We start from the raw sequence: 27,911 nt of genomic DNA on the forward strand, positions 1-27,911 counted from the left end.
CCGTGACTATTGAAAACAGGATGAATGCATACTGGGCTGAATACAGGGGTAAACTGTTAGGTCTTTGTCATTCAAAGTGATGCTTTTAACCCTTTGCCGTCTCTCTTCCTATAACAACCCCCCCCTTCATTCACGGCTGAGACAATGCAACGAGAGAGGCAGCCCCGCGACTGCAAAGATGAAGACTAAACACAAAATCAGCTCTCGCCCGTCCGTCTCTCCCTTCGATGGAACTCGCCCCGTTATATTTACATCTCCAGCAAAGTGAAATAGGTAGAAGTTCATAAATATGTAAAGCAAGCAGCCCCCTCCTCCCCGCAGTCGAAGGCAGCGGATGAATAACAAACAAGTAGGAGCAGGTTGGGCCTTGGCATGTCAATCACAGCTCTGAATGCATACCATGCCACAAACACGTCCGTATGCTGTCAACAAGTGTCAGGGGCTTATGTTTCGCCTGCAGGGACATTTAAAACCGAGGAATTCCTGAACAAACCTTTGATACAAAGAAAAAAAGAAAAGAAAAAGGATCCTAAGGAACGTGTATGAAATGAAGCCACAGAGTAATAGTAGATGGGAGCATATTTGCAAAGCTACAGGTGGACAGCTTGGTTCACAGGAGGAACAAGGAGCGATGACACCAAACTGTGGAGGTGAAGGAACAAGGACGCGGCTTCACCAGAACCAGATGTTCTTCCTCGAAGAGTGCCCGAGGTGACGGCGCGTCCTCGTTTGATCTCCGCAAACATCATGGAGCGATTGTGCAGCAGAGACAAATCAGAGGGTGGTATGGGGGACGATGATGATAGCTCTGCTATCCCGGCCTTTCGTGCAAAGCTTCAATTAAAAAAAAAAAAAAAGAAAAAGTAGAGAAAGGTGCCGGAGCGTCCGAGGATGCACGCAGCGGCTGGATTCAGTAAGAACGCGGAACAAAAAACAGGAAGATCAGTCAGCTTTTAAGGTAGTTTAATTTCAAACGTTAATATATTCGCAGCCTAATTCAGAGTGAACTATTCATCCAGCTTTGATACTCCTACAGGTCACCTCAGATCTGCAGCGACCACAGAACGGCCTCAAAGGCTGTGACACATTTAACAATGCTTTCCGAAAATAAATATTTCTCATAAAATAATAAACCTTCAAATAAATATCTTTTTCACTTTACACTAAGCAATGTTGGAATTAGAAAATAGATTTTTCATATAAGGTCACTGTACAATTTACAAGTAGAAGGGTAAAGATTTCTCCTCTGTAAATTACATAAACATGATTGATATACCTTCCAGTGAATGTACAAAATTCGTCTGAGTGAATTTACCGATTTCGTATAAACGTGGATTTTCAAGGCGCCGCTGGTTTGGCAAAAAACCTTTCACAGTTATGTACAAAAAAAAAAAAAGTCAAACTTTATTCATTCGCTACGGTTACATGGAGTTAGTAACAGGAGTCTGGTCGTAGCGAATAAGTTGTGTTAAAACGTTTTAAAGGAGGTGTTCCATTTGGACTCATCAATATCTGGGCACTTGTGTGAACTGATTACATTTCGCCGTCATGCTGTTAAACGCGTGAAGCACTTCTTTTGGTTTACCTGTCAAGTCAACTCCCACTGCGAGGCCGACGACCGGCTCCAACCGCTGTCCGCGTCAACGACGGACAGCACTAAAAGTCAACGCTTCTGCCGGCGCGCCTCCGAGCCCGGTCGGCGCCGGGTCCCCCCTCCCCGCCGCCTACGCCCGCTTGCCGCCGGCGCCCCGGCACCGGCAGCCGGGGCGGCTGGCGCGGTCGTAGGCGCTCTGGCACGCGGCCACGCAGCCCTTGGCCGGCAGGTAGCACAGGAGGCACGGGAAGAGCAGCGAGAGCAGCGAGACGGCGGCCCAGCGGGCGCAGCAGCGGCCCTGCGCGCACGAGAAGGGCTTGTCGGCGCACGTGTCCTCGTCGTCGCTGGAGCAGTGGTAGAAGAGGCCCTTGACGCAGCACACGCACGTGGCGTACTCCGCCGCGCTCTGCGCCGAGCACACGCACCGCCGGCCGCACATCCAGCAGGACGGAAGCGCCCGCGGCCGCGCGCACTCCGGGCAGCGGCAGCGGCCGCAGCTCGCGCACTTGTCCGAGTGCTTGCCGTGGGCCTTGCGGTCCCCGCGGCCCGGCACCGCCGCCACCGCCCTGGGCTCCGAGGGGCTCAGGGGCTTCAGCTCCTCCAGGCTGAGCTCCGCGCCCTTGGGCTGGCTCCGGACCGCCCGGTCGCCGTCCGCCAGGCTGCCGAGGAGCCTGTATCCCGACGAGGAGCTCCCGACGCTGGTCCTGATGCTGCTCTGCGAGTCCTCCACACCGGACGACACCGTGACGTGTGCGCCGGCGTGCCGAGTGGCCGCATGCGGGTCGCTGGGGTCGTCGGGCTGCTCCTCGCCGACCTCCAGCCCGCTTGTCCTCGACAGGGCAGGGGACGTGACCGAGTCGCTGTCCTGCAGCCTGTGCTGCGAGGCCGGCGACCTGCGGGCGACGGTGGGGCCCTCCGTGTACTCGTTGCTACTCCCAGTTATCCGGATCTGGCCGAGAGACAGCACGGCCAGCGCGTGGGGCAGGTGCCCGTTGTTCAACCCGGGATCCGGCGGGCCGTCGGGGGTTTGCGTTCTCCCTTCGTCAGGCGGCGGCCCCGCGGGTCCGGTCGACGGCGGCGGCGGCCCACCGCTGCGCCCTCCTCCCCCATCGCTGTCGCTCTGACTTCTGGAATCCATCTCGGGAGTTAAGGGCCACTCTGACTAACATGGGACACATCTGAAATCCTGCAACAGAAACAGACGGGTTTTATCGGCGGGCTACGCTCCATGCAAATGGTGCCATGCAAATAATGACCAATATCTGCACAAGCACCGCTATGCAAATAAAGTCACACAAATGCATTAGTGTCGAGGATGTAGGTTCTACATCTACACCTTGTGCATTACACTACAAACACAATAAAATCTGTCTGGGTGCAAAAGTTATAGTCAAACTATTTGAATTGACCTCCATCTTTGTCTTATTCCTGGTAACTCCCCAATAAGACATCTGTAACTACGCTGATAAAACACCGCAGGGTTTTTAAGCAGATGCCTAATTAAAAAGAGATTCATGGGAAAAGTATAGTCTGCTCTATTTATAAACACAAAACCTTCTATATGGTGTGAAGGACCTTCTATTCAAAATGTTTTCTTTCAAACCACTGAACAACAACATTGTCAGCAGATGAACGGATGACGTTAATAGTAACAGAACCACTATGCGATGACGGGCCGTCGATAGAAGGTAGTCGCGGCTTTCGGCACGAAGCATCTTTAAGGATCGATACTTCCGCTCGCAGACGCCAAGTGAGCTGCTGTTCAAAGTTCAGGTTTTTTCTGTGCCTTTATTGGCGGCTGAGGAAGGAGAGGTGCTGATACGGGTCACACAGATAAGAGACGTGGAAAGTATGGAGACAGGTTTTTTTTTTAACAGTATGGAGTCTATAGGCCCAAACCCTCACTGGCCTATGTGAGTTATTATCTCACGCCACACTGAACTGTCACTCCGCATTAATCCAGCATATTCAAATGCACAGCCATGTTTTCAGTAACATATCACACCAGTCCAAAGGAACTGACAGCGGAGGCTTTGATTCTCTGTCCTTGCACTAATTAGCTTTCAAAATGCCATCTTTTGTGTGTGTGTGTGTGTGTGTGTGTCTGTGGGGGGGGGGGTTATCAGGTGCCCCCCTTTTCAATGACAACAGAGGAAGGGCTTTTGTTTGTTGCATGACAAATGGCCTGCAGTAATCTCGCCCATTCTGACACATTTTACAATGTGACACTCTTGAAAAGATGAGTGTGGAGATAAAGTGTGAGTGGATAAGTGTCAGAATGAAGGATGGAGAAACAAAAAGCGTTTGGAGCACAACAGTGTAAAGTGTGTAAAGTGTGTGTGTGTGTGTGTGTGTGTGAGACGTTCAAGGGGTGGCTGAGGTGGTGGGAGAAGCGCACGCACGGCAGGGGTCTTCAGGATTTACAGTTCTCTTGGTCCAAATGAAGGGTTTTAACCTGTGGGAGTGGGACGGTCTGCGCGGCCCCTCGTTTCCTGACTGGGCCCGCGTGACGGCCGCGGTGGCCGCCGTGGGCGGGCGGGCCGCGGGTAGAGTCGAGGGGACTGGAGGCATCAGCTCTGACAACTAAACACCTGTAGCCGGTTTCGGGCTTTACTGAGAACGTTAAAGTCTGCGTGATAAGTTACCGGATAAAACACGTGTGCAGCGGGTGATAGAGGCGCTCTGCCGCAGACGGACGGACTAAAACTGGACATTGCGCACAGCACGGGTTTAAAAAAAAACAACAACACAAGAGGCCGTTCCTCAAACCCAGTGAAAACACCTGTCTCCGTTACAAATACAGTACTTACTCCACTTTACCGATAAGTAACGCTGGGCAGGAACGTGCAACGTTACGGCCTATAAGTGAGAGACGGCGAGCTGCAAAGCGGCTCCGCGGACTTTATGACGCAATTCCTGCCAAGAAGTGCGCATTGTCCGAAAGAAACACGTCGCGCGCTGCAGTTTGTGTCTATTGCCAAAAGGCTCCACTTACCGTGCTTTCGACGCTTGAGCCCCGCTCAGGTGAAGTAATTCCACTTTGAGTGAGAGTTTATTCCCCTACATGTGGCGTTCAGTCGCGGGAGCCGTCGGTAAAATCCACGGAGAAAGTTTCCGAGCGGTGCGCATTTTCTGTGGAAGCGGCGCTAAGACGTAAATCCCGTGGCGTTCGAGCGCGGGAGCACGAGGCATTAAAGCGGGCTTCAACTCTTCAGTCATCGGCAGCAGCGCAAACTTCGCCCGACTCCGCTGCTCGTTATGCAAAATGGCCCCTTTTACGCAGAGGAACAGACGGTGGACGAACAGACGGCAAAAGTCCAGCTCTCAAGGAGTTTTAATTCGCTGCGACTTATTCACGGTGGCGCGAGGGTCTGCAAGGACTTTTACGCGTGTGCGTGTTTTTTTTTTTTTTTTTTTTTTCTCTTTCCGGAGAGGAGGTCGGGATTTGGGCTGTAAATGGCGTCAAGCTGAAGGGGGGAACAGAGGGCTTGTTGTTGCAGCGGATATCTCGCATCCGGTGCTCAGCCATTGGCTGCTAGAGAGCAGCCATTCACACCCAGTCTGATCAATTATACTGCTGGAGCCAGACACCCTGGCCTACACACACACACACACACACACACACACACACACACACACACACACACACACACACACACACACACACACACACACACACACACACACACCTGAAGTCTGCGCCGCCTTATCAGTGATGGCCCGTTTTTAAACTATAACTGCACTAAATACCGCCATTCTATAATGAATCTGTTGCAGCTGTTCACCGTTGAGGGTTGATGTTTTTAAGTCAGCTGCAAATGACTGTCAGGCAATACACTTGTAAAAGTTATTCAAAAACCTTATGAGGAGAAGGACAAATACAATCTACTCACCTGTATCTAAAGTAGTACTTTATTTAAAATATCAAACTAATTCTTTAAACGGGACTTGTTGTATTGGTGTGATTATAATCCTTGGAAAAGCTGACTTTTCTCTGTTTTCTCTGATCTTAGGGGTCGACTTCCAGCACTGTGTGTATTTGTGTATTTACTTAGCTGACATTTTGCTGTAAAAGCAGTTATTTCTATTTATGGTCAGAGTGATGAAGGTCCTGTACCTGAATAGGCAGGCGAAATGTTTTGACCTAGGAGAAAGAAGTCAAGATGCCATGAATTATTTCTATTCTTATCTGTTCAACTGTACAACTGTAGAGTGGAATTTAAATACTATACTATAAATAAGTGCTACATTTTTGCAATTATAACAAATTGTAGAAATATAATTCTCACCGTTTTGCCCACCTATAACAACTTCACACACGCCTCAGGTTTTGCCATATTTTTATGTTATTATTCATGATTGACACATTGGGCACATTTGTCAGCTGTTCAAATGAATATAGACAACCTTTGACTTACTGGTCTGTGTCACAATCATAGTGAACATCCATGGACCTGTTCCTCATTTTGTATGAATGAATAGTCTTCGCAGGCAGTGGATCCGGGGTTAAAATCATCTGTAGAGTCAAACTAGCATTGTCCACTTCTATAATCGGCTCAGCAAGCGTGAATATTTGTCAAGCAGCGCCTCCTTGTGGTGGTCCACGTATACTGCAGATTGCAGTCAGCGTCTAGAATGAGCACATGCTGCAAAAGCAAACCCAACATCACAATGAAACATCTGGAAGCATTTTTTAATACTGAAGAAAGATAAAATTCTAAAAGTATGAGTGGAAAAACACTCAGAAACACAGTGGTTGATTGGTAGTCAGGCCACACAAACCTTTTTTTCCAAGACCTATAAAAAGACCGGTGAACTTGTGTTCGACTGAGAAGAAAGGAGCCATGAAAGCAGCGTGAGCTTAAGCATCTCTTTTCTCCAGCCTGGTATCAGACCCTTTGGAGGCTGGACTCTAACCCTGACCACAGTGGGAGGCGTCACTTTAATGAATTCTGAGCATGACTTGGCAAGTTAACCTGGCGATCACAGTTTCCTTACGAACCCGCTCTCCGTTCAGTGTGTTTGTTCCAGTCCCGTCTGTAATATAAAGCGTGTAAAGGCTTACAGATGGGACGTCGCTTTGGGCCAATGAATGCAGTGGCAGCACTTTAAAAACGATCAAGGCGTTTCTGTGGTTTGTCAGTCAGTTGTCCCGACGTTTTAATAAACTGTTCAAACACAGGACTCACCTGTTTTAAGTGGACCTAAATAGAGCTGCTTTCAGGACCGAGGCCTGGAGACTCTGATGACACCTTCTCAAACCTGATTACCTGTATTAATACGGAGACGTGCTCTCAAAGATAAGATGAGATACGAAGATAAACCTTTATTCCAGCAGCAGCAAAGACATATTTCTTTGCTGAGGTTCATTTCTGACTCATTTCTTACCAACGCTTTGCTTCCAGTTCTGTCCTGACTAGCAGCTATTGCAAAGTACAATATAAAAATGAAATCAAATGTTGCATTCACACATCTGAAAGCATGCGTTTCCTGTTTACAGTAGCAGTGACCTCCAGAGGATTCACAGGTCGCAGATCAGCCTCCAAGTCGCAGCCAAGGTTGCTCTGCGTTTGGCGAATTCAAGGTCATAATTCTTTTTCATTTCTTCATCTGTCGCCTACGTCAGACCTGCGCGCGCTGTGGTTGGTTTAAGGGGGATTTTTGAAAACCCCGATCAGCCAGCCGATCTTCGAAGCTGACTGTCACACACACCTGGAACACTTAGGATGAAGCGCCTGCAGACACAGGGCATTCTGGTGTGTGAGAGAATCAGCGATGACCCTGAGACGGAGGCCAAGAATCAACAGCATCATCACGATGTTCCGTCTTCTGTTTCGCCTTGCTGATATTTAAGCTCCTCCCCAGACGCCAGGGTTCCGTGTGAACAGCCCTCATATAGTGAGTTTTCACATCTGTGGCACTTCGGCGCCATGGGAACAAATTTGGGACGTATCCTCAGCAGAGGCAGATTTGCTGATCAGTCAGGCAGCCATGCATTGAGGTGAGGGTTTAGGCTGATGGCCTGCGAACACTAATTATCTGAACCCACAGATCCTTCAATCAGAACCGAACCAGATTTGTCTGCCTGAAATCGAACATTCCATTGAGGCTCATTATCACACATGCTCCATGCATCCAAAATTCGAACCGTATTAATGCATCACGGGTCTTTGAACTCAGTAAACACCCACTGTAAAGTGTGGTAACTACTTTATCGCGGGGCAAAGTAAGATTCAGTAACCGTAACAATAACATTGTTTCACATATCTTGGCCCGCCTTCACAATAAAAGACCACAAAATTGAATTTAGCTCGCATTCCAGTGGTGCTGGACGCCTTAACATCCGTCATGTACGCTCACCCAGCCATCTCTCAGGGAGGCGAGTCAGGCGTGATGAATGTCCATTTACTACGAGGGCAGCGGGTCCGAAAATGGGGTATTTAATGATGGCCGAGTTACGGCTGTTCCGCGAGGTTTTGTCTCGCGCCACAAGCAGCGGCCTTTTTCTTTTCTTCCCCAAGAATACCTGAACCGCAAATCTCACTCCCGCTGAGCCGGGCTGAATGCCCTGCACATAAAAAAAAAAAAGAGAAAGAAAATTGAAATGAAACCTAAAACCCCTGCTGCTGCAGGAGATGAACTGTGTCTGGATAGTCGAGCAGACACTGCAAACTGTTTGAAATAGCTGTGTAAAAGGACAGGGCCGCCAGGCTTAGCGCCGTGGCACTACAGTTATTTATTCAGGAGTGTCTCGAATACAGATAAAGTCATTCACTTGACTGTGTACATTTATGAATCCTCAAGTTAATCTTTCATTTTTCGCTCGGCGACGGCTCGTGTGCACACTGAAAACATTCAGGTGGTGGAAAACAAGCTGCTAATCAATGATTTTTGGCTTCAGACACATTTAATGAGACACTGCTAGAATGTATAAGGTAACGCTAACACGTCAGATCAAACCTGCACGTTATTGTTTTAGTTAGTGCTATTATTAGCCGCCAACGGCTACGATCAGCCACGTCTCTGTTTGTTTGTGCAGCTAAATTGTTCCTATTTCCAAATCAAGCTTAAAGCACGCGTGTGGCGAGTGGGCCATTATTTCTGCGGAGACAAATGAAGACGGAACTAAAAATAAAGACATCAAAGAGTCGACGTCGTCTTCTTCTTCTACCGCGGAACGACCGAAATAGGAGAGAAATCATTCGGACCCCCAGTCGCCCTGACATTCATGGAGTCAGTTTATTTCTAACTGCCTCTAATCAGAGCAGTCAGCAGATCTGATTATGGCGTCGGGGTAATTGTGGACGACAGAATGGAGCGAAATCACACGAGCGGCTGCGCTCGCCGCGATCGCCAGCGCGCCACTTGCTCCGGAGTGGCATGGGCCGGGAAAGTCGCGCAAATGGAGCAATGTAATTAGGTGTGACATTAAATCTGCAGTAATTGCAGCGGTGGACAGGGCTGGACCGACACCAGGGGCCTCTGAGGCAAATGTCAGCGGCTGGACAGTCCCACAGCCCAGAGGCAGGAGTTCTGACACACCAGTGTAGGTTCTGCAGAGGGCTCCCAGATTATAGTGACTCACAAGATCCTATCATGCTCTAAGAGTAGTGCATGTTTCCCCTGTGACTCAGTCCAAGACTGTGCTGATCAGACCCATGTGCCAAACAAAGCACGCTTTGACCTTTCTCAACCTTGAAGAAGAAGAACGCCAGATAGCAAGCTAGCGCAAATGAAGGCAGCACATTCAGTATTGCAGAACAACACTGTCATCATTCAGCATCAATCATCATTTATCTGGCTGCTGATTGTGCTTGGTAGTGCTTGACTGAAGGCTGGAGCAGACGGGTTGAGTTTAGAAATACAGAGAACAATGTAAGTGAGTGAGTGAGTGAGTGAGTGAGTGAGTGAGTGAGTGAGTGAGTGAGTGAGTGAGTGAGTGAGTGAGTGAGTGACCCTGTTTTCTAAATAACCTCCCACCATCTGTTTCACCCGCTAATATGTGCGCTAATATGCAACGATAGCGTGACCCCACTGAGTTTGCGTCTTTCAAAGCTGACTGTTGACTTCTGGGCCGATGCAACACATGACGCACAAGCAGCACACAGAGGTCCCGTGAAGCCTCTCAGTGGCTGCTCAGTGTCACTGGGGTCGGGCAGAACCAGAGAGGACAAAGGGGAACGACCGAGGCCGAGTCGGGCTCTTGCTTGAACTTCACTATTGATGGACTGAACGCACACACACACACACACACACACACACACACACACACACACACACACACACACACACACACACACACACACACACACACACACACACACACACAAGGTCTTTTAATATGTCATTTTGGCTTCAGGACATTTTAACATCACATTAAAATTAGTCACAAACTGTTTCCATGCTGCAGAATAAGCCATAGGACCAAGGAACTACCTCAGAATAAGTGACGTAGATAAAGCAGCTCTGTGCCTGTAGCAAAAGCAAATTTTCGGTCCCACTAATCATCATACGGTGCCTTAAAGCCTTTCCCTCCTATTTTGAACAGTGCTGCTGTGGTTTTGAATGAAACGCACACGTATTGATTACCGTCCAGGCCTCATTGCTCTCCCATCGACAGTCTGGTGGCTCCGACCTCCGCGCTGCTCAGCACATGCCCCTCGCAGTCTTGGCTGCACCATAGATTAGTCTCATCAAGCTGCTGAGGACGAGAGGTCGACTGAAGCCGCTGACCAGTTCTCCCCCAAATAAATACACCCTTCAAATCTACAGTCAGTCAGCGTCACCCTGTAGGAAAAAGTCCAGTGGATCATTGAACAGCGTGTCCTGTGTGTAAGAACTGTCACAGGTTAGTATTAGAGAGAGTGTGAAAACCTCCAGGGCAATCAAGTGATTCACAGTAGGTGTGGAAGCCTTTGTGCGCCAACAATCTGTCACTGAACTGCTTTCCACAAAATAGAAATGTGTTTGTTGATGATGCATTAGCAAGTGTGTTTGTGTTTAGGCCTGCTGAACGTTGGCAGCACTTTAGTGTTAGAAGTGCTGATGCGTGTGTATAAAGACACTGAATAGCCATGCTGCATTATCCAGCAGGTCTCAGGACGGAGGCCATTGTCCCTATGAATAACCCAGATGGGAGGACCGCAACAGGAGCAGCTGAACCGCAGAAAGGAGCAAAATGAATCTTGGTACGGGAATAAAACCAGACCCAGACGGTGGCGATGCTCCCTCTGATACTGAAATACTCCATCCAATCCTTCATCCAGTGATTGTGTGGCGCAGCGCCTGAGCAAAAAGCCTCTGGACGGGCTTTAGCTTAAGCTTTTTTTTTATTCTCCTGGCAACGTGAACAGAGTTCGAGGCGTGTGCGAGTTGCAGGGAGTCACAAAGCCAAACAAACCCAGACGTGGTATCAGATCTCAGGGTTGTGGCTGTCCAGATGGGGTCACTGTTGTGATATGATTAATAAGCCTTTGTGTTTGCCAGAGGGGGGTGCAGTCATCGATCACAATGAGACACGCCGGACGAGGGTCAGAGGCGAAGGAGTGGACTCGCTTTCGGAGGAAGCCGAGCTGCTGGCGGCCTCTAACGCTGCTGCTCACATGTGAAGGAGCAGTTCAGGTCATCAGGTGCCACAAACGTCTCGCTGACCAGCGCCGATGGTACCGGTAACGACTTGGAGCTCTCGTACACATGTTGCAATGCAGCCTTTCTCTTCCTTCTCCTCTCCAGCCTCTTTACATTAACGGGTTCCCAGCATTTAAGGAGACTGTACGAGTGGAAATGACTTTTTCCCCTCATTAGTGGTCGGCGTGAATTAAAAGCGTTGTTGTTGTAGCTTCTCCAAAGGGACGTTTCTGCTCAACATTTAAAAGAGCACTTCACCAATTATTCACATGAAAGACAGTTCATTACTCAGAACTGGGCTACAACGCATACAAAATCAGCTGACTGAGGCGGATATTGGTGAGAGGTAATGCTGAAATACCAGCATCATCTATTTACTGTAGAAAACCAGGCTTTCAGAGATTAGGTTTTTATTATTATTAGGTGTTAAAGACGTCTCTATTTCTGTATTTAGACAACGCAGTAAACGCAAAATGTCTGAGAGTAGATGAACTGAAAGAAACGTTACAATTGTAATATGTAAATATTGTATATGAAGGAGCAGAGTTGACTATACTCACTCAGAGGGAGAAAAAAATCCCATTGTCATGGCAACCTTTTTGGCACCATTAGCTCTGCAGTAGCATATTTTCCTTGCTCTCCAGGGAGTAGGGTAAACTGTGAATGTAATAATGTGATAATGCATCTGACAAATACGGGAGGTGTGATGCGATGGTGTGCTTCGTAGGTTTCCTTGTTTGCCCTGATAGTAATGTGTTTCTCTAATTTCCTGTTCTTTTACAGGAGAAGGAGGTGTCACTCCACACACTGAGCTATCGGCTCCACTTTGCGAACGCTGTCGGTGCAGTTTGGGCCAAAAGTAGCTTTTCTTTCCCGCTTTCCTCCGTCAATTTTTGCAGAAACAGCAAACAAATGGCAGCGATTGAGTGAATCAATGGAGCCTTTTTGATTGGTCTTTTATAAGTCGACGACTATGTTTACTTCACGATTCCACATAGTTTTTCACATACAGTTTCCAACCACAGTGTAAAGTATAAGCTGCTCGTTAAGCGTGGACTTACGGGTTCAGCTCCCTCAGGGCATGAACGCATTAAGGAGATTTCCCCTTAATACGTCCATGCCCTTTACATGATCACGTCCTTTTCCAGTGAGGCATCATTGAGAATGGAGAAAAGGAATCAAGTGTTTCAGCTCAAGTAGATTGTCCAGCTCTTTCGCCTGGTGCTGTAATTAGGGCCTGCGTCGAGGCATCTACAGAGAGGATTTGAGTTGGAGGCTTTTAGAGAAGTTGTTTGGGGAGCTAGTTAGCCGGCAGCTCACATTTAAAGATAACCGCAGGTGTTGGGCAGAACTTTCAAATGATTAGAAGGAAGTTTGCGCTGTTAAATCAGCCAAATCCAAACGAACAGAGCTAATTAGTATTCCAGTAAAACACTTTATTTGCATGTCTGCCTTGATCCATCACCAGCCATTCTGTCAGTGTATAGTGTTCGTGTTGTATGATCCTAAGTTTAAACCTGGAAACAGTTTTTTCAATTAAAACACACGGGAGCAGTTAAAGAACATATACTGTGTTTTATTGTCTAATTTTAGTTGAATTTTGTCAAATTGGCACCATTTAAAATCAGAATTATCGCAATTAGCTCTTGGCAGAATCTGTTTGCATTGTGCCAAAACATATACAGTAATAAATCAGCACAGATTTATTTTCATACTGAATAAAATGTTTGAATGTGATGATTTTCAGACCGTCATTAACCTCGTGAACTGCCAAGTCACACTGAATCCGACAAAAGAGTGGGGCTACTGACAGTTACTAGCAGGATTCGCTGTGTTTGGAACTACTGCCTTGGCTGAAACTATCCACCGGGCAAACACTCATTTGCAATACGAGTCTGCAGTTGGATGAAGCAGTTCTGTGAAAAGCACTTTCCACTACAGTGAGACAGAGTTCGGTGTCCCTGGGAGCCTGTGTAGAGTAGCCTACATGCAAACGGATGCGCACACTATCACACACCCTCGCGTGCACAAACACAATTGCTACCATATCATGACTGTGCAGTCCCGTACACCTTTCATCCTCCGTCTACTCAGAGTCACTGGGAGCAAAATTTGATTTCCGCCTCATAACTCTCTCCATAATGCGATATCGCCGGCACTAAATTGCCAAGATAACCTTTATCAGAGTAGAGGTGAAAGCCCTGAATCGCTGAGCGTTTTTTCCTCTGCCAGGCAAGAAAAACAAGGAGGGAGGGGGGATAATAGATATTTTCCCTCGGGCAGAGCCACGGACACCTCAGCCGCATCGCTGAGCCATTTGGATCAACGCCACCTGGTAAAGAAATGTGTGGAGGGAATGGAGACGGAAGGACGGAGTAATCCCTCCACCAGGTGCCTGTCACACAGCGTCATTCCTTTATGCTATGCTTGAGACAGCGCAACCTCTGACAAGTCTTTTTGAGCATATATGTCTGTATGTATATTGTGTGGGCTGTAAATTATGCTCTTTAGTCAACCTTCGAGAACATAGAGGCCCAGAGATGAACAGCACGACATCTCTGAATGCTCAAAACCAAAGAGCTTGTTTTGTCTTTGTTGTTCTTCATCAGAGGCATCTCTGAGGTTTATCTACTTCATCTCCTCTTTTAAGTATCAGCAACATTCCTGTGCAGGATATTGCATATGTTGTGTTGATGTTTAATGCTACACACGAGCAATTGAACCTCCTACAACAAATGACAAATTTACTTGTCCTCTGGGAGGAATCTGAAGATTAACTTGAACATACTGCTCTGTGGTTTACACTTCTTAAGAATGTAAGGAGGTTAAACCGGTGTGAATGGGATGCAAAGTTAGATAAACAAGTATGTTTAACTATCCACAACCGTCCGGATTTAATTGTGCGAGTGGTGTGGTGCCCTTTAATCCCACTGGTCCGGAGGGTTTTGGGCCTGTAAAGAAAAAAGAGTTAAGGTTTCGTAGTCACAGGTTTAATTTAGCCACGAGCACAAGAAGTAGTCTAAACACAACCTATCAACATATTAACAAGCTTTCGCGCATGCTGTGTTAGTGTTAATAATTATACATGGCGAGTCTTGAGTGTCCATATTGACATTAAAGCTTTTCATGGCCCAGGATCAAACACTGTGTGACTTGACCCTAAAGTATATTCTCATGATAGCTCCGTTACCTCACTAGATGAAAACCTTTTCCACCACATTCAATGATTTATTGAAAATGAATAAATGCCATCAACAGGCAAAGGTTCTATGGGTAGCTGTGTATAAGCCCAAGTGTTTCAATTACACCTGTAAACTGGCCGCCGGAGCAGGCTTTTATTTTGGGGAATAAGTGCCTGTGACTCACCGACTTATAGACATTCACCTGCCTAAACTCCACATCCTGCGCGGCTGGAGCTGTCGGGGGCTAAGTGTTTTTCTCATGCCGCTTTCTGATGGCGTGAATTGCTGAGTGAGTGTTGGCCATTTTCTCCCGCCGTGCCTTTCCAAGCCGGCCTCAGGATGGGAGCCATTTCAAATGCAATGGTCGCACCAGGACTGCATTCAGCGTTCCCACATGTGTGACCTCAAACTGTTAATTACTGCTGTGACTCATTAGAGACACGGTCTCCATGTTTTTAGAGTTAGCGAGGTTGTCGCTTGCTGGTTCAAATGCACGTCGAGCCGTTAGCTTACATTCTTTCCCTGTTTATGTAGCGAGGCCCGTCAGTGTGATTCTATAACCTAATCTGTGGAAGATTGTGAACAGATATCTAATATACAGTTCAGCCATATATGTAAAATCAGCAAAGACTATGAGATGTGCATTCACACACGCAGGTCCAGGTACTGACTGAAGGATGATTTACCTAGCTACTCAATGATGCCTTGCTTAAAGTGCTCTCAAATTCCTTATACCCCTTAAAGGTCCCAGCTCATGCAAAATTCACTTTTTGGGAATTCTGGTACTTTTCTATGACTCTCTGGTTCATGTTAAGATAACAAGTGCACTTCTAACACCAGGTGCGTTAGAAAGGCATGCGTTAATGTCATTAGCAGTTAGCGCGTCGTTAGCCGCTAGCTTCCGCCAAACAACAGCAAGCTGAATACTGTGTCCTGTGCCTGCTATGACATCATGCGTGACAGACTCCTAAAACAGCGTTTTCCACCATGGCGCTGGAAATACAAACTTTGGGATGGGCAGTGTGGACGATCTACAGGCACCTTATTGATGAAAAGCAATATTGGCAGTCTTCTTCAACATTAGATGTTGTATGCGGTGAGACCCCATCTAACGTTCATGTTATTTCCTCATGCTGAGGGAAGCTTTGATTGCAAAAAACTGCCACACACTGTAGTGAGCGAATAACTGACATAAATGTTTGGAACTTCATGTTGTCTGCTGAAAAATCAGTACATATAATACCGTAAGCGAAGAGCTTAGCTGTTTAATTACTCATGACCTTCAGGAGATTCATATTTTTAAAGGCTTAAATTCCAGTAAAATACTAAGTGGGCTATCACTTTGAGACACTCGGCACCTCTTTTTATTAGTCGTTGCTCCACTTCTGGGTCAAAATCACATTGTTAGTTTCATTATCTCAACAGGGATCCCATTCAGTTGAACAGTGGAAACTAGCACCGACTGTACTGTGTTTGCACGAGAGAGAGAGAGAGCAGAATTGTATGCAAAGCCCTTCTTCCAAATCCCCAACCAGCCCTATGCTGCCAGTTCACTCATGCAAATTATCAATAATGTCTCTATCTGCTGTGATTTAGAATTACAAAATACTCTCAGCATCTGATCCAGCAGCTAATTAAGAAATAGGAATGAAAACGCTTTTAGATCTGCATGGTTGCAGAGAACTAGGGAATTAACTTGACTTTAAAGCGTGGTAATGTTTCAGAGCACTTTGTTTAGGGTGAGAAATGGCCTTGGTACCTGATATAATAAGCGTTTTTATTATCCATGTTCAGTAAATTAGAACACAGAGGGTCTCATATTGAGCGCGACGTAAAGTTAATGGGCTGCTAGCGAAGGCATAACAGGGAGATTTATTATCTTCTGTTTGTTCTTGGATTGAATTCTGGTTAAACATGTTTCAACCACGCTGGTGATGAATGAGGCGGAAGCTGTGTCTAGCAGCTTTGAGCCAACACGTCTGGATTTTGGCAGGACGGGGTAATAGCAACTAAAGCACATCACTCCTACTTTGCCAACCTGACGACTCTTCCAGGTAATTCAGAGCCATCGGCCTGAAGTAAACTCCGAGACGCAATGCAAAAGTTTGAAACTTTGGTGATAAGCACTGTGTAAACAAAGACTGCATTAGAGGAGTCCTTGGACACGGAGAGCTGTGTTGTAGATTTATTTTGAAACTGGTCACGATTCAACACTTAAATCGCAAGCCCTCACAATTCTGGAGTGCTGTGTCTTTGTCGAGAGCTCAAATACATCTGAGTGAAGAAAAGATTAGGTTGTTGCCAAAGCTGTGCAGCAGTGAAATAAGATTTTAGGTCACAGCGAGAACGAGATCTTGTTCTGACGCGCTGCGTACTGGAGTTGATTCTTAGCCTAAATGCACCCTAAACCTATTCTCTGTTACAAAAACTATTATTTTTGGATCATTGTTGACGATCTGATTTTTTTCGTTTCTGGGTGTGAACAGAACCCAGGATGCCGGCTGCATATGAATCCCAGAGGACTCCAAAAAAGCTTTCTGGCTCAAACTATATCAGTCTATCAGTGAGTATAACAGTGTGTGAGCACCAGTTGGTTCTTCCTCCCTCCCTCCTCTTCCTCTCTTCCTTTAAACACATCCCTATTTTTTTACTTAAAGGGGTCTATAGCGAGCCATGCTAATGTTTACAGGAAGCCACCAATGCCTTGGTTATACCCAGTGTGACATGAGCCCATAGTGGTTAAAGCAGCCAAGGCAATATGCTGCTGAGCTCAACGTGAGCAGACTTGTGAGCAGGGGTCTCAACTAGTATTTAATGACAGAGCTTGGCTGCAGACTCCAGAGTAAGTCGGGACTTTTGAGACAAATCCCTCTGCTTATACATCAATAATGGCGGGAACAACAAAGGGAATTCCTATCAGAGCAGTGAAAGGTGCAATGGTTTTTGTACCTTTCCCAAAAAAACACCCAACAATTACAAAATAGTGCTTAAAATGAAGAAACCCTTTAATTGATACAGAAAAGTGATTCTACACTAGATATTCCAGATTTCTTGGTTGTAGCTAAGAAAAAAGCAAGCTTCTGACATTCAGGTTGCCAAGCTGAAGAAAAAAGGTTGCATAGGGTGAGACGCACAAACACTGGACTTTAGAACAGAGTGATGAGTTCAGGGTTGAGGTATATGGATGTGAAGGAAGAATGTACAGTACGCAGCTCAATGGCAGGCGTCGTGAAAGGATAATAATCACCTGCCAACACCACCAGAGAAGCACGAAGACTAAAATGTGATGATGTTTAGCAGTTGCAATGTGCATTGTGAGCAAAGCAGCCTCAATCGTCATGGATACAGCTTAATTAAAAAGTCATTCCTTATGGGGGACGACCGACTGGGGTTAAATTCATTTTGCAGCTAGAAAAATTACTCCAATCATTTTTCCTGGTTGTGTGAGATTCATTAAATAAAGAAAGTAAATGCAGTGGCTTGGCCAGCGTAGACCCTAGATCTGAATTTAAAAAGAAGCTGGACTAAAGAGTTCAGGAAGACTGTCCAACCAGCACAGCAGATGCTGGGGAAGGGCTGCAAAACGCCTCACACTGATTTTTCACATGGCTTTAAGTGCAAAGAAAGTTTCTTTTTGCTGTAAGTAAAGGAAATTTAACAAGTAAATTTGATTTTGTCTAATTGAAAACCAACAGAATGATAAGATATGTGTAGGTGCACTGGAGTCCTTAACATCTCAGCATCTCTTCAGTAACACAGTAAATGGGTTGAGTGGGCGTACACACAAACGAGTGACGTCCGTTTGAATTTACGTTGCCACAGCTACGTTACAGCTGCACAGATAAACACATTTATCTTGAGGTTTTGACGAAAATGACTAAATGACAAAAAAATGTTCACAAACACACTTAATTAACAGGCACATGTATTTGCATGCAGTGCGCCTGAATCCAGTGGACCCAGAAGTCACCTGAGGTAAAGGGACACCTCAGACAGGTGACGGATCACAAAGAGTGAGCACTCTGGAGGAGCAGCAGGCATCCACAGCTCAGACTGGAGACTCCCTCTCAAAAAAGAAAGCCATAACGCGTCCTCCAAGACATGTGGGGAACAGCAAACATGTGAAAGGAGGTGCTCTGGGCAGATGAGACCACAACAAAACATTACATGTGCCTGTAAACTCACTGTACATCACCCTCAAGGCACCGTCCTCGCCAGGAAGCTGTTCAGCGTTGATGGGAATCGAAGAAGATAGAAGAAGCCAAATACTGGGCAATGTTAGCAGAAAAGCTGTTAGCGCCTGCTAACCGCCCGCGACCGGGCCGAAGGTTCAGCTTCCAGGACAACAACTCCAAACACTGTAGGCAGGTCCACCGAGGCAAACTGCAAAATCCATTTGTGGTTAAAACGTTGTAAGCGGCATTAGGGAACTTGTAACAGTTGAGACCAGCCTTCGTTTGCTGCTGAACACCTGCCTCCTGCTGCACAGCACGCGGCAAATCTCAAAAAACGCCAGGAAGTTGAATCAGAGGTCACGGGAGCAGGTCGGCGAGGACCGGCGCTGCTGCTGCAGGCGCTTCACAGAGGAAGACGAGCCCAAATGTTCAGTTTGGCCCCGACCCACCTCCCCGTTCGGCTCTGGACCACGAGTCCTTCCTCTGATCTGGTGTTACTGCGAATGCTCTGCTCCTGGAGGTGATTTTTAGCAAGTTGAGCGCAGGCAGACAACAGTAAACACAACAGGACTCCCACACACCCTCTTCACTCTCGCATTTTAAACGACATGCGTGCGAGGCAGCGGTCTGGCTCAGGACCGCCGTTCAGCTGTGTGGGTGTTTTTTCACATGTCAGGGCAACATAACCTTCGCGTTGCAAACGCGTAGCCTTTGTTAACTGCTATTATCCACGTCTTAAAGGTAGAGCAGCACTAAGTAGCTCGCTCCTCTTTGTCTCCCCTCACTACTGACAGTGTGAGTTTGTTACTGACCCACTTTGCAGCACCCGTGTGAAGTCCCGCTGCCTGTCATCCTCGGATGCGGAGGGCTGGGGGGTGGGGGGTGGGGGGGGGGGGGGGGGGGGGGGGTGCTGGTGTGGCTGGGGGGGGGTAAATGACGTGGTGAAAGCACAAGTTCTGTTCTAGAGGGAGAGCGGGACGGAGGTTTCAGAATCAAAGCTTTTGATTCGAGCGGTAATGAGTCGAGAGCCGACAGCCGCGGTCGTGACTCCTCCCCCCCCGTCCCCCGTTGGCCTCCGTTGTTCCTCATAAACTGCTATTTACAGAACCGAGATGCCGGCGTCTGCTTCCTTCTTCGCCTTCCTCCACACTTATCTTGTCATTTTATATCTGTAAACAAGAAGGGTGAACACTGGAGTGTTTGGAACAGGACCAGCACGGAAGACCGGAATCTATATACAGAGAGAGAGAGAGACCAAAAAGGATGTGTATCATAGCAACAGATGTCACCACCCAGCCTCGGGCCACATATAATGTTGTTGTTGATAAGTACAGAATCAGAGATCTCATTACGATGCGTTAGAGTGCTGTGGGTTTTTACGTCATGAATTCAGATAATCTGAGTTACAGGTGAATTAAGTAAGAGCCCATATCATGCAAATCACTTCAGGACTGTTACACGGCTGAGTCTGTGTGCAGACACATGCGCATTCAGTCCTTTTTCATTTTTAAAGCTACAGAATCCCTCTGTACGTAATTTAAAGTTGTCATTAATTGCCGCTCATCAGTGTTTAGAACCGTTCCAGCCCAGAACAGTTTGTAAAGTGAGCAACAAGGTTTAATGCTAAGTCAAAGTGGACAGACAATGAGAAAGGTTTGAATTTCCGCAGTTGGAAGGAAGGATTGTGGGTCTCGCTGACCTAAACTAGCACACGAGCAGTGGCGGAAATAAAAGCCAGTGCCATTTGAAACCCCAGCGCGGTTTGGTGGCAAGTATTATCTGCTTACGATTCCCTTGGAGAAGCGTACCAATTTCACAGCAGCGTTTTTCAAAGAGTAAAGCAATCCAGCCAAACATTATTTATTTAATGACAGTCCGCGGCTTTCAGCACATGCCAAAGTGGCCCCATGCTACGATTTTGACGTCAGCGCTTGTTGTCGAACATTTTCCCTCTTGGTCCCGCAAGAATTTAATCACTTATAATTCATTAATTCAGCTGACGACTGCTGAAACTTCGTCTCTGTCGCTGCCTTGTTTTCTAATCTGGCGACGATGCGGCTGTTCCTCTGCAAAGGCTCCGTCTGAAACACGCCGACGTCGCTTCAGTTTTGTGTCATGCGTCTCTCAAACAAATACAATTAATGTCTTTATTTTATTCCTTCGAGGAACAGATGATCAACGTGATCCGCGATAAGTAGCAAAGTCATGTAAAGTTCAGCCTTGTCTCTCAGACACAAGCAGCAGACGAGTGTGTGTGTGTGTGTGTGTGTGGGCTGTGTTTCATTGCATCCAGCTCCAACCTTTCATTTACCATGTTGCTTTTCTCTCTGCGGGCGCATTAGCTATCGTATTCTGCAGCCAACATGACTCCCTGTCAGCCCATCCTCCCAAAATTTTATCTCCACCGTTAAGGCTTCCACTTGTTTAATCATAACCGTCTCCCCCGTTCGCAGTAATTGTTTCCACCCAGGAGGGGGTTCCAGAGGTTTAGGAAATTGGCTTTTTATGCCGCATTAGTTCTCTTGCCATTCATTTGTCTCTCTCCATTTCTGTTGCTTTCTATCTTTCTCACTTTGGATATTGTTATCTTCCCCAATTCACTCTCCTTCGCTGCACTCCATTCGTTTTCCCCCCTCCTCCGCCACTTTGTCCCATCCCCGTCCTCTCGTTTTTCTCTCCGCCGTCTAATCAGCTGCATTTATTTCGCAAACAGCTCGTCTCCCTGTTTGTGCTAATGAACACGATACCTCAGTTAAAATTTCCTTCCCGGCAGCAGCATACGGTTTGTTAGCGGACCACAGTGCGCCATCGGTCTTGTCCCTGAAATGGAGGCGATTGCCTTTGGTTGAGACACAGTGTATAAGAGCAGTGGGCTGTGACTAGGTCTAGATATTATTCACTGACAGAAGCAGGAATAAATGCTTGCTTGCCGTTTTAATAAAACAAACAAACAAAAAAAGGGTTATTTAATTGTTAAGCTCCAACATTACGGTTGAACTGCCAAAAAGGTCCCTGCTCTGGAAATGATACTTTTGGATAGTCATCAGGTAGTTAAAGGAAGTTTAGTAGTAGTAAAAAACAAAAGCAAGGCTACGCTGACAGCTTCCCAAGTTGAACATGATATAAAAAGAGAAGAATGCAATAAACAGAGCAGGAGAAAGCTCATAATATTTTTGTGAGGATCGTTCCACGAGCCACCAGAGGTTACGTTAGACTTTCTTTGCTTTTTTATTTTGACAGCCACATGAAAAATTCCATCTTGATCTATTATTAACTGCCATTTTCATCTTGCGTTTTAATTAGCGGCCGACTGATATGGGCCGTCAACCGTCGATGGCGAGCAGCCGGGCTGACGTTTAATGCGGACGTGTTGTTATTCGGTTCTGCATGAGGGCGAATGCAAAGACCGAAGGAATGCGAGCGACACGGCGGCGCTGCTGTGACGCTGAGCCCTGCCCTCGGCGACACGGCAGCAGAGGCTGCTGTATAAGCAGTGTACATTAACTGTGTTTGCAGATCTAAATAGCTGCCCTTTCAAACTGTTAATGAAATGCATCCTGGGTAGTCGCGCGCACCGATGCACCCGGATAATGTGTGAAATGCTCCCTGTGTTCGCAGCAGAGGAAGAAGACGTTCCACTGTCAATCAGTCGACTGATTGGAAAAGTCAACCTGACTGACTGACGACCAACCTGGTGGTGTATCGCTAATTTAAAATGATAATGAAATTCATTTAAACAAGCAAGAGCGCCTACAATCAGCTACGCTACGCTCCACTACACTTTGCACAGCTTTTCATTTATTTGTTATTATAAAAATGCTGCAAAAGCCTACTAACAAAGCAGAAATCTGAATTCTGATTAGAAGGCTGGACCCAAAGAGGCTGGACCCAAACGCAGACAGTCAACACCTCTGCACCACTGCCTGAGGCTTCACACTAAAACGCTTCAAAAGCAGATTTCTACTGCGAAGTATTAGGAAGAATTACATTTGGCTCTTCAACGTGGCCAGTAAGCAAATAAAGATGCATTTAGTCTTGAGGTCAACAATAATACCTACATGCTTTTTATTTACCTGCTCATGATCATCAGGGATCATCTCACTGCCCATATATGAAGTTACATAGAGGTCAATTCGGAAAATGGCTCACAGAAATTTTATTATGAAAATTTAAATGGTTGATCTCAATTGTTACCAATCAGGTTCTGAACGCTTTTGAAACCTTAACATTGACTTGTGCTGTCACTTACCAGATAGGACGTCTACATAACAAGCAAAGTAGTTGAACTCCTGAACAACAAGCCTAATGTCTAATCTCATCCCGGTGCGAACCTGCAGCCACGGCCTCTTTCTCTCCTTCCACGTCTAGTGCAATTTCCAACTCATCTCTGTCTCCCTAATCAGGATTTATTCCAAGGCCTCTGTGTTCGTCATTAGTCTATAGGTTGAAAAAGATGAAAGCTTTGACTAAAGTCACCTCAAGTATATAAATATATAAATATATATATTTAGATTTTCTGTGCAAATCTGAGCTTATACTGTCACATTTAAAAAAACTTTTAGCTCAACATTGTCAATTCTGTGCTTTATAGGGTTTAGCACATCGCACACCGCAGCTCGTTTCCCCCGTTTTAATGCTGCTGGCATTTTTAAATCGAGTATTAGTGGAAGTCATAACCTTTTAAAGCTGCTTGAGGATTGACTGACAGGTGCCAGGGTGTGTTTATTTAGATATTTCATACTGGGAGGAAAACATAATCTGTTGCAGACTCACACTTTCCTCCACCGCCCCCTTTCTAAAACAAACACGCTGGATCGTTAGTTGAGCCCCGTTTGTGTCGTAATTAAGCCTTTCATGTTAATTGTTGCGTTAGTGCGACCACTGGATTTCATGTTGCGCCAATAAATAAAGCTTTTGTACATCACACTACCTACAGTTCACAGGCACAGAGTCCTTCTTTCATTCAGTAAGCGACGTGTGTGCTTCCAAACCTTTTAGCCGCCTGGTGAATAAAACCCAAAACACGCTGCCTCCTTCCGCCTGCGCTTCTGCTTCTGTGTGATAGTGTTTACGCCTTTTCTGATTAATTAACGCATTTCACAAAGGCCTGAAATGCACGCTGATGGACAATCGGGGGGCGTGCGAGTTATCAGCGCAGCTCCTTGAAACCCCGCCGGGTCCAGAGCGCCGGCGAGCGCGGCGTCGTTCAGAAACCCTCGTCTGCGGCCGCGGCGCTGGGCCGGCGCACCTCTAACCCCATGACGTCTGCGGCTGGAGGCAAATTAGTCCTCTCCACCGGTCGGAACAGACCCTGCTTTTTTCTTTGTTTTTACTTGCGTACATGCGAGAGTGTGTTTTGTATTTGTCCAAATTGAATTCCGCCGCTACTTGTTAACTCTGCTTGTCACAACCACCGCAAGGCCTCCTCTGGGGCCGTTAGTGATAATTAAGATTTCCATTAGGTCGAAGGCTCCACATCTAAACTGTCTAATGGGATCAATTTATTTATTCAACTGGCCTGACCTTCATGTAAATGAATCTTCCTTTATTAGCTGCTTTCCTATTGCCATGTAACTAATGGGAACTAATTTTAACTTTCTGTGGGAATAAAGCTCATTACAATAGCTGCCTACTGTTGCTCTGTGAGAAAACCCACTTTGAGTATTGAGCGGGTGTTAGATTGGGATTAATAAACCGGGAGAACCATACGGGCACTGGAGCTTCAATTCATCTGCCTGTTGTTCTCACAGAAAACTTTCGTAAATGGCGAGTGATGCGTTCAGGCTTAGTGTTTTAATGCCGTCCATGTCAAACGCCGTTCATCTAACTCACCAACACAAAGTCTTGGTTGTGTTATTCATTTTGTGTGTGATGGAGGCGTCACATGAGTTCGCGCTGACAATGCAAAGCTCTCACTCCCACACAGGCGCCAAACACTGACCCCGCTAGCTCCTTTCCCGCTGTCAGAGTTAGCATAAAATGAGGTCGAGTCCGCGGCGGTGCATCCCTGATGGGGGTCACACCCCCCCACAAACAAACGACTTGACCATATTAGAATAATGCCCTGGAAATTAGCTGCGCTGGAACCTCCTACTGACGTCGTCTCATCTATGGGGAAACTACTGCAGTGATTGGGATTCGTCAGGGGAGGTTACGTTCCCGCGGCTAATGTTCCTGCCTCGCAGTGCGAAGGTAGCTCGTTTCCTCCGCGTGAATGGAGAAGAGCCTTGAAAATAGGTGCCCGACATTCGGAATGTCATTTCGCTTCGGCGTGACAGGAATGCCGTTAGAGACTCTCACAATTATTTTGTTACCTAAGTGTTGAAATGAGGGTGCGTCCCGTGTTTTGTCCGTCTGTCTCGCTCGCGTGTCCTTGACATTTATTGGATGTCAGACAGAGACGAATGGAGGATGGGGTTATCAAATATTAATGTGAGCTATGTCCACTTGTTTCTACTCATCCCCAGTGGCTTCTTCCTCTCTCTCCTGGGCTTTTTGGTGGTGGTGGTGGTGGTGGTGGTGGGGGGTGAAATTAGCCACTAAGGGGCACTGAACCCATTCGATTGCTGTTTAAGACCATTACGCGGGTCATTCATTGGCAGGGCTGCGGCTGGCGCTGTCTGGGCTCCATTGTCCCGCGCCCTAAGTCGCTTTTCTGTGCCGGAATATAAACATGAGCCCGTCCGCCGAGATGGAACACTTGCTCTCCTCGCAAGACGCCACAGAGCCCACCACCCCAGCCCTTTCAACGAGGACGCCTTCTATTTATATTGCAGGGAACGAGCAGTCACACACAACACATTTGCATCTCAAGTGTTTTCAGTGCAGTGGTGATAAGGCACATTTTGTTATGCTGGCAAGCCAGGGGAAATCTTAAATAAAAAGCGGTGGCACTGCTTATTTCTATTTTTATTTTTATATATCCTTTATTTCAAATAAAAGCAGCCACGGTTGTTTTGATTAGCTCAGAATACAGACACACACGACTGCTGGTAGACATTTTGTTCAGCTCAACTTTAGCTCTGCATAAAAAAACAGGCTATTCATGCTCTTTAATGCAGAATGCTGCAATTCATCAGTTAAATTAATGTCCAATCTTCTACATTAAAAATAAAAATAAGCTAAATTTACCAGTCAAACAGAAAGTACTTTAACTAAATTGTCTCTAAATTCCCTGAATCTTCACTAAAAACCTTTTATTGAGGAATAGCTCTCCATTGGTGGTCATGTTTTACAGGTCAAAAAGGTCAAAAGAACATAAATAAAATATGTTTGGGAACCTACTGTATTTCTACTTGCGAGTAAGATAATCGTAAACTAACACACATCCTTATGTTGTACCTGGCGGCATGACGGATTACTGGTCTGTACCAGGTCTGGTCTGTGACCAAAGGCGCCAAATTAAAGCACAACCCGTCTCCCTGTAGACCTGCTTTGTGCCTGTCCAGCATAAGTTGAACAGGATTTCCTGAATTATTGATTTATCGAACACAGTGGATTTATCAACATATTTCCTGCTTCTGTCCGAAGCAGCTTTCATGGGCAGCAAAAGTAGAAAGGGTGTTCATGTTCCTGCTTTATCTTCACTGTGTGTTTATTTTGTATAGCAGATTTTGGGTTTAGGGTTCATTAAATTACTGCAGCTTCAAGATCTGCTTGGTCTTATTGATAGAATCACCTGTGGAGCCATATTTCTCAGTGCAGCAATAACGAGTGCCTTCGCCCTGCTTCATCTAAATAAACCTCCCACCTGTTGGTTCCTCTCCTCCCTCCTTAATACTGGGCATGCTGGGCTTTGCATCCAGTCACGCTGAGCACATTTTAAAGTCGGGAAATGCTCCGAAAGCTTCTTGTTCTGGTCCAGGAGCAGTTCGAAACCGTCTAGCAATAGAAAAGCATGATGGAAATACGTCATCAACACAGTGTAAGGAAAGGTTACGCGTCGGACACGCAACGCTCCAAAGAGGCAGCGACGAACGGAGAGGCTGAAAAGCCACAATCTGGGAGAGACTAGCGGCAGACGCACTGACTCAGACGCTGAGGGAATAATTAGGAGAAGGGGGAAACGAGGGGGACGTGCCAGGTGACGGCACAGGCAGGATCCTGGGCTACTGCAGGGCAGAGCAGCAGGAGCTGGCTCCGTCTGAAACAGCAGAGGAGCTCCTCTGTAGCAAACTGCAGGTTTTCTGACTCTTCATTATCGCTATGGGCGAGACAAAATAAATCACCTCTATGCGAGAACACCAAAACACATCTAAAGGCGTTCCTTCGCTTTAGGCAGCGCCTGATGATAATGGTCTGTGGGTTGACGCTCCCATCGCAGTGTGCTGAGCGCTGGGTTCACGCGCGTCTTGGGGGTTTTGGACGCAGCCGCCGAACGCGGGGAAGTGTTTACAGGCACGACAGCACATCTGAAGGCAGAGGACATGCTTCCAATGCACCCCCCCCACACACACACACCCCCCGGCTCCAGCTTCTGCAGCTTCTCGCGATCAAAGGCCACAGTGTGGATGGTGGGATGGACTCCGAAATGGCTGTGAGCGTGAATTAAACGCACCGTCCACCGCGTTTGTCTTTTTAGCGCTCAGCAGCCGGAACGTTTTCATACCACGGTTGGGTTTCAGCATCTGGGTTCGTTTGGTGAAATAATGCTCCGGCAACACGGCAACACTACAAGTCACTGTGAAGACGGAAGGGGTCAGTAAACTCACTAAATTAAAGACACTCAAGCTTCTTGCTCTTGCTTTTGAATTATATAATATTTCATGCCCCGAACTGGACGTTACCAGCGACACAAGCGGAGAAAAGCTGAGCGGGAGCTGTGTGTGAGAGAGAGAGAGAGACGCAGGCGCCTCTGGATCCTGATTAAAACGACCACCGCGAGCGGCCGTCCGACTGTTTCCTGACCTTGAAATTCTCAGTGTCTGTCTGTTAATGTGGAAAGCAGCGCGCTCGGGGAGCGGAGGAGCCGACACGTGGGAGGCGCGTTCGCACGAGACGGAGCGCAGAGGTAGCTGTTTACACTGTGAGTCACTCCGCCAGCGAGCTTCATCGGGGGCAGCCATAAAGAGGCCGACGCTCGAAAAGGGAAACGACGGCACAACTCCTCCTGAACGCCCTGAGACGGAGGCGCCTCGGGGAGTTTAGGGCAAAACCAGCTTATGTAACTAATCGCAGAAATTCAAGGTCTTGCGCGTACAGCGTTGTGTTCTCACAGTTCAGCTTTTAGACTAATGCATTGTCTCCGCCTGCACTGAGGACGGCAGTTGTTTTTGTTTAAACCGCGCCTCCCTCACTTCCAAAAGCAGACAGCGATGAAATTATAACATCTGC

General features: G+C 46.8%; 1 protein-coding gene across 1 annotated transcript; it reads right to left on the reverse strand.

The window, feature by feature from the left end:
* Nucleotides 1-946: 946 nt before the first annotated feature.
* spry2 (sprouty RTK signaling antagonist 2) lies at nt 947-5,171 on the reverse strand. The gene is made up of 2 exons (XM_029142551.3): nt 4,590-5,171; nt 947-2,780 (listed from the first exon to the last, which is right to left on the reverse strand). The coding sequence occupies exon 2, from the start codon at nt 2,730-2,732 to the stop codon at nt 1,725-1,727; it is 1,008 nt and encodes a 335-aa protein (XP_028998384.1). The 5' UTR covers nt 2,733-2,780; nt 4,590-5,171; the 3' UTR covers nt 947-1,724.
* Between the last annotated feature and the right edge of the window lie 22,740 nt (nt 5,172-27,911).

The sequence above is a fragment of the Betta splendens genome, chromosome 2 (genome assembly GCF_900634795.4).
Source record: "Betta splendens chromosome 2, fBetSpl5.4, whole genome shotgun sequence".
NCBI classification, from domain to species: domain Eukaryota; kingdom Metazoa; phylum Chordata; class Actinopteri; order Anabantiformes; family Osphronemidae; genus Betta; species Betta splendens.

Excerpts from the sequence above, each read along its gene's own strand:
- spry2 (XM_029142551.3), bottom strand. The coding sequence starts at position 2,732 with ATGGATTCCAGAAGTCAGAGCGACAGCGATGGGGGAGGAGGGCGCAGC.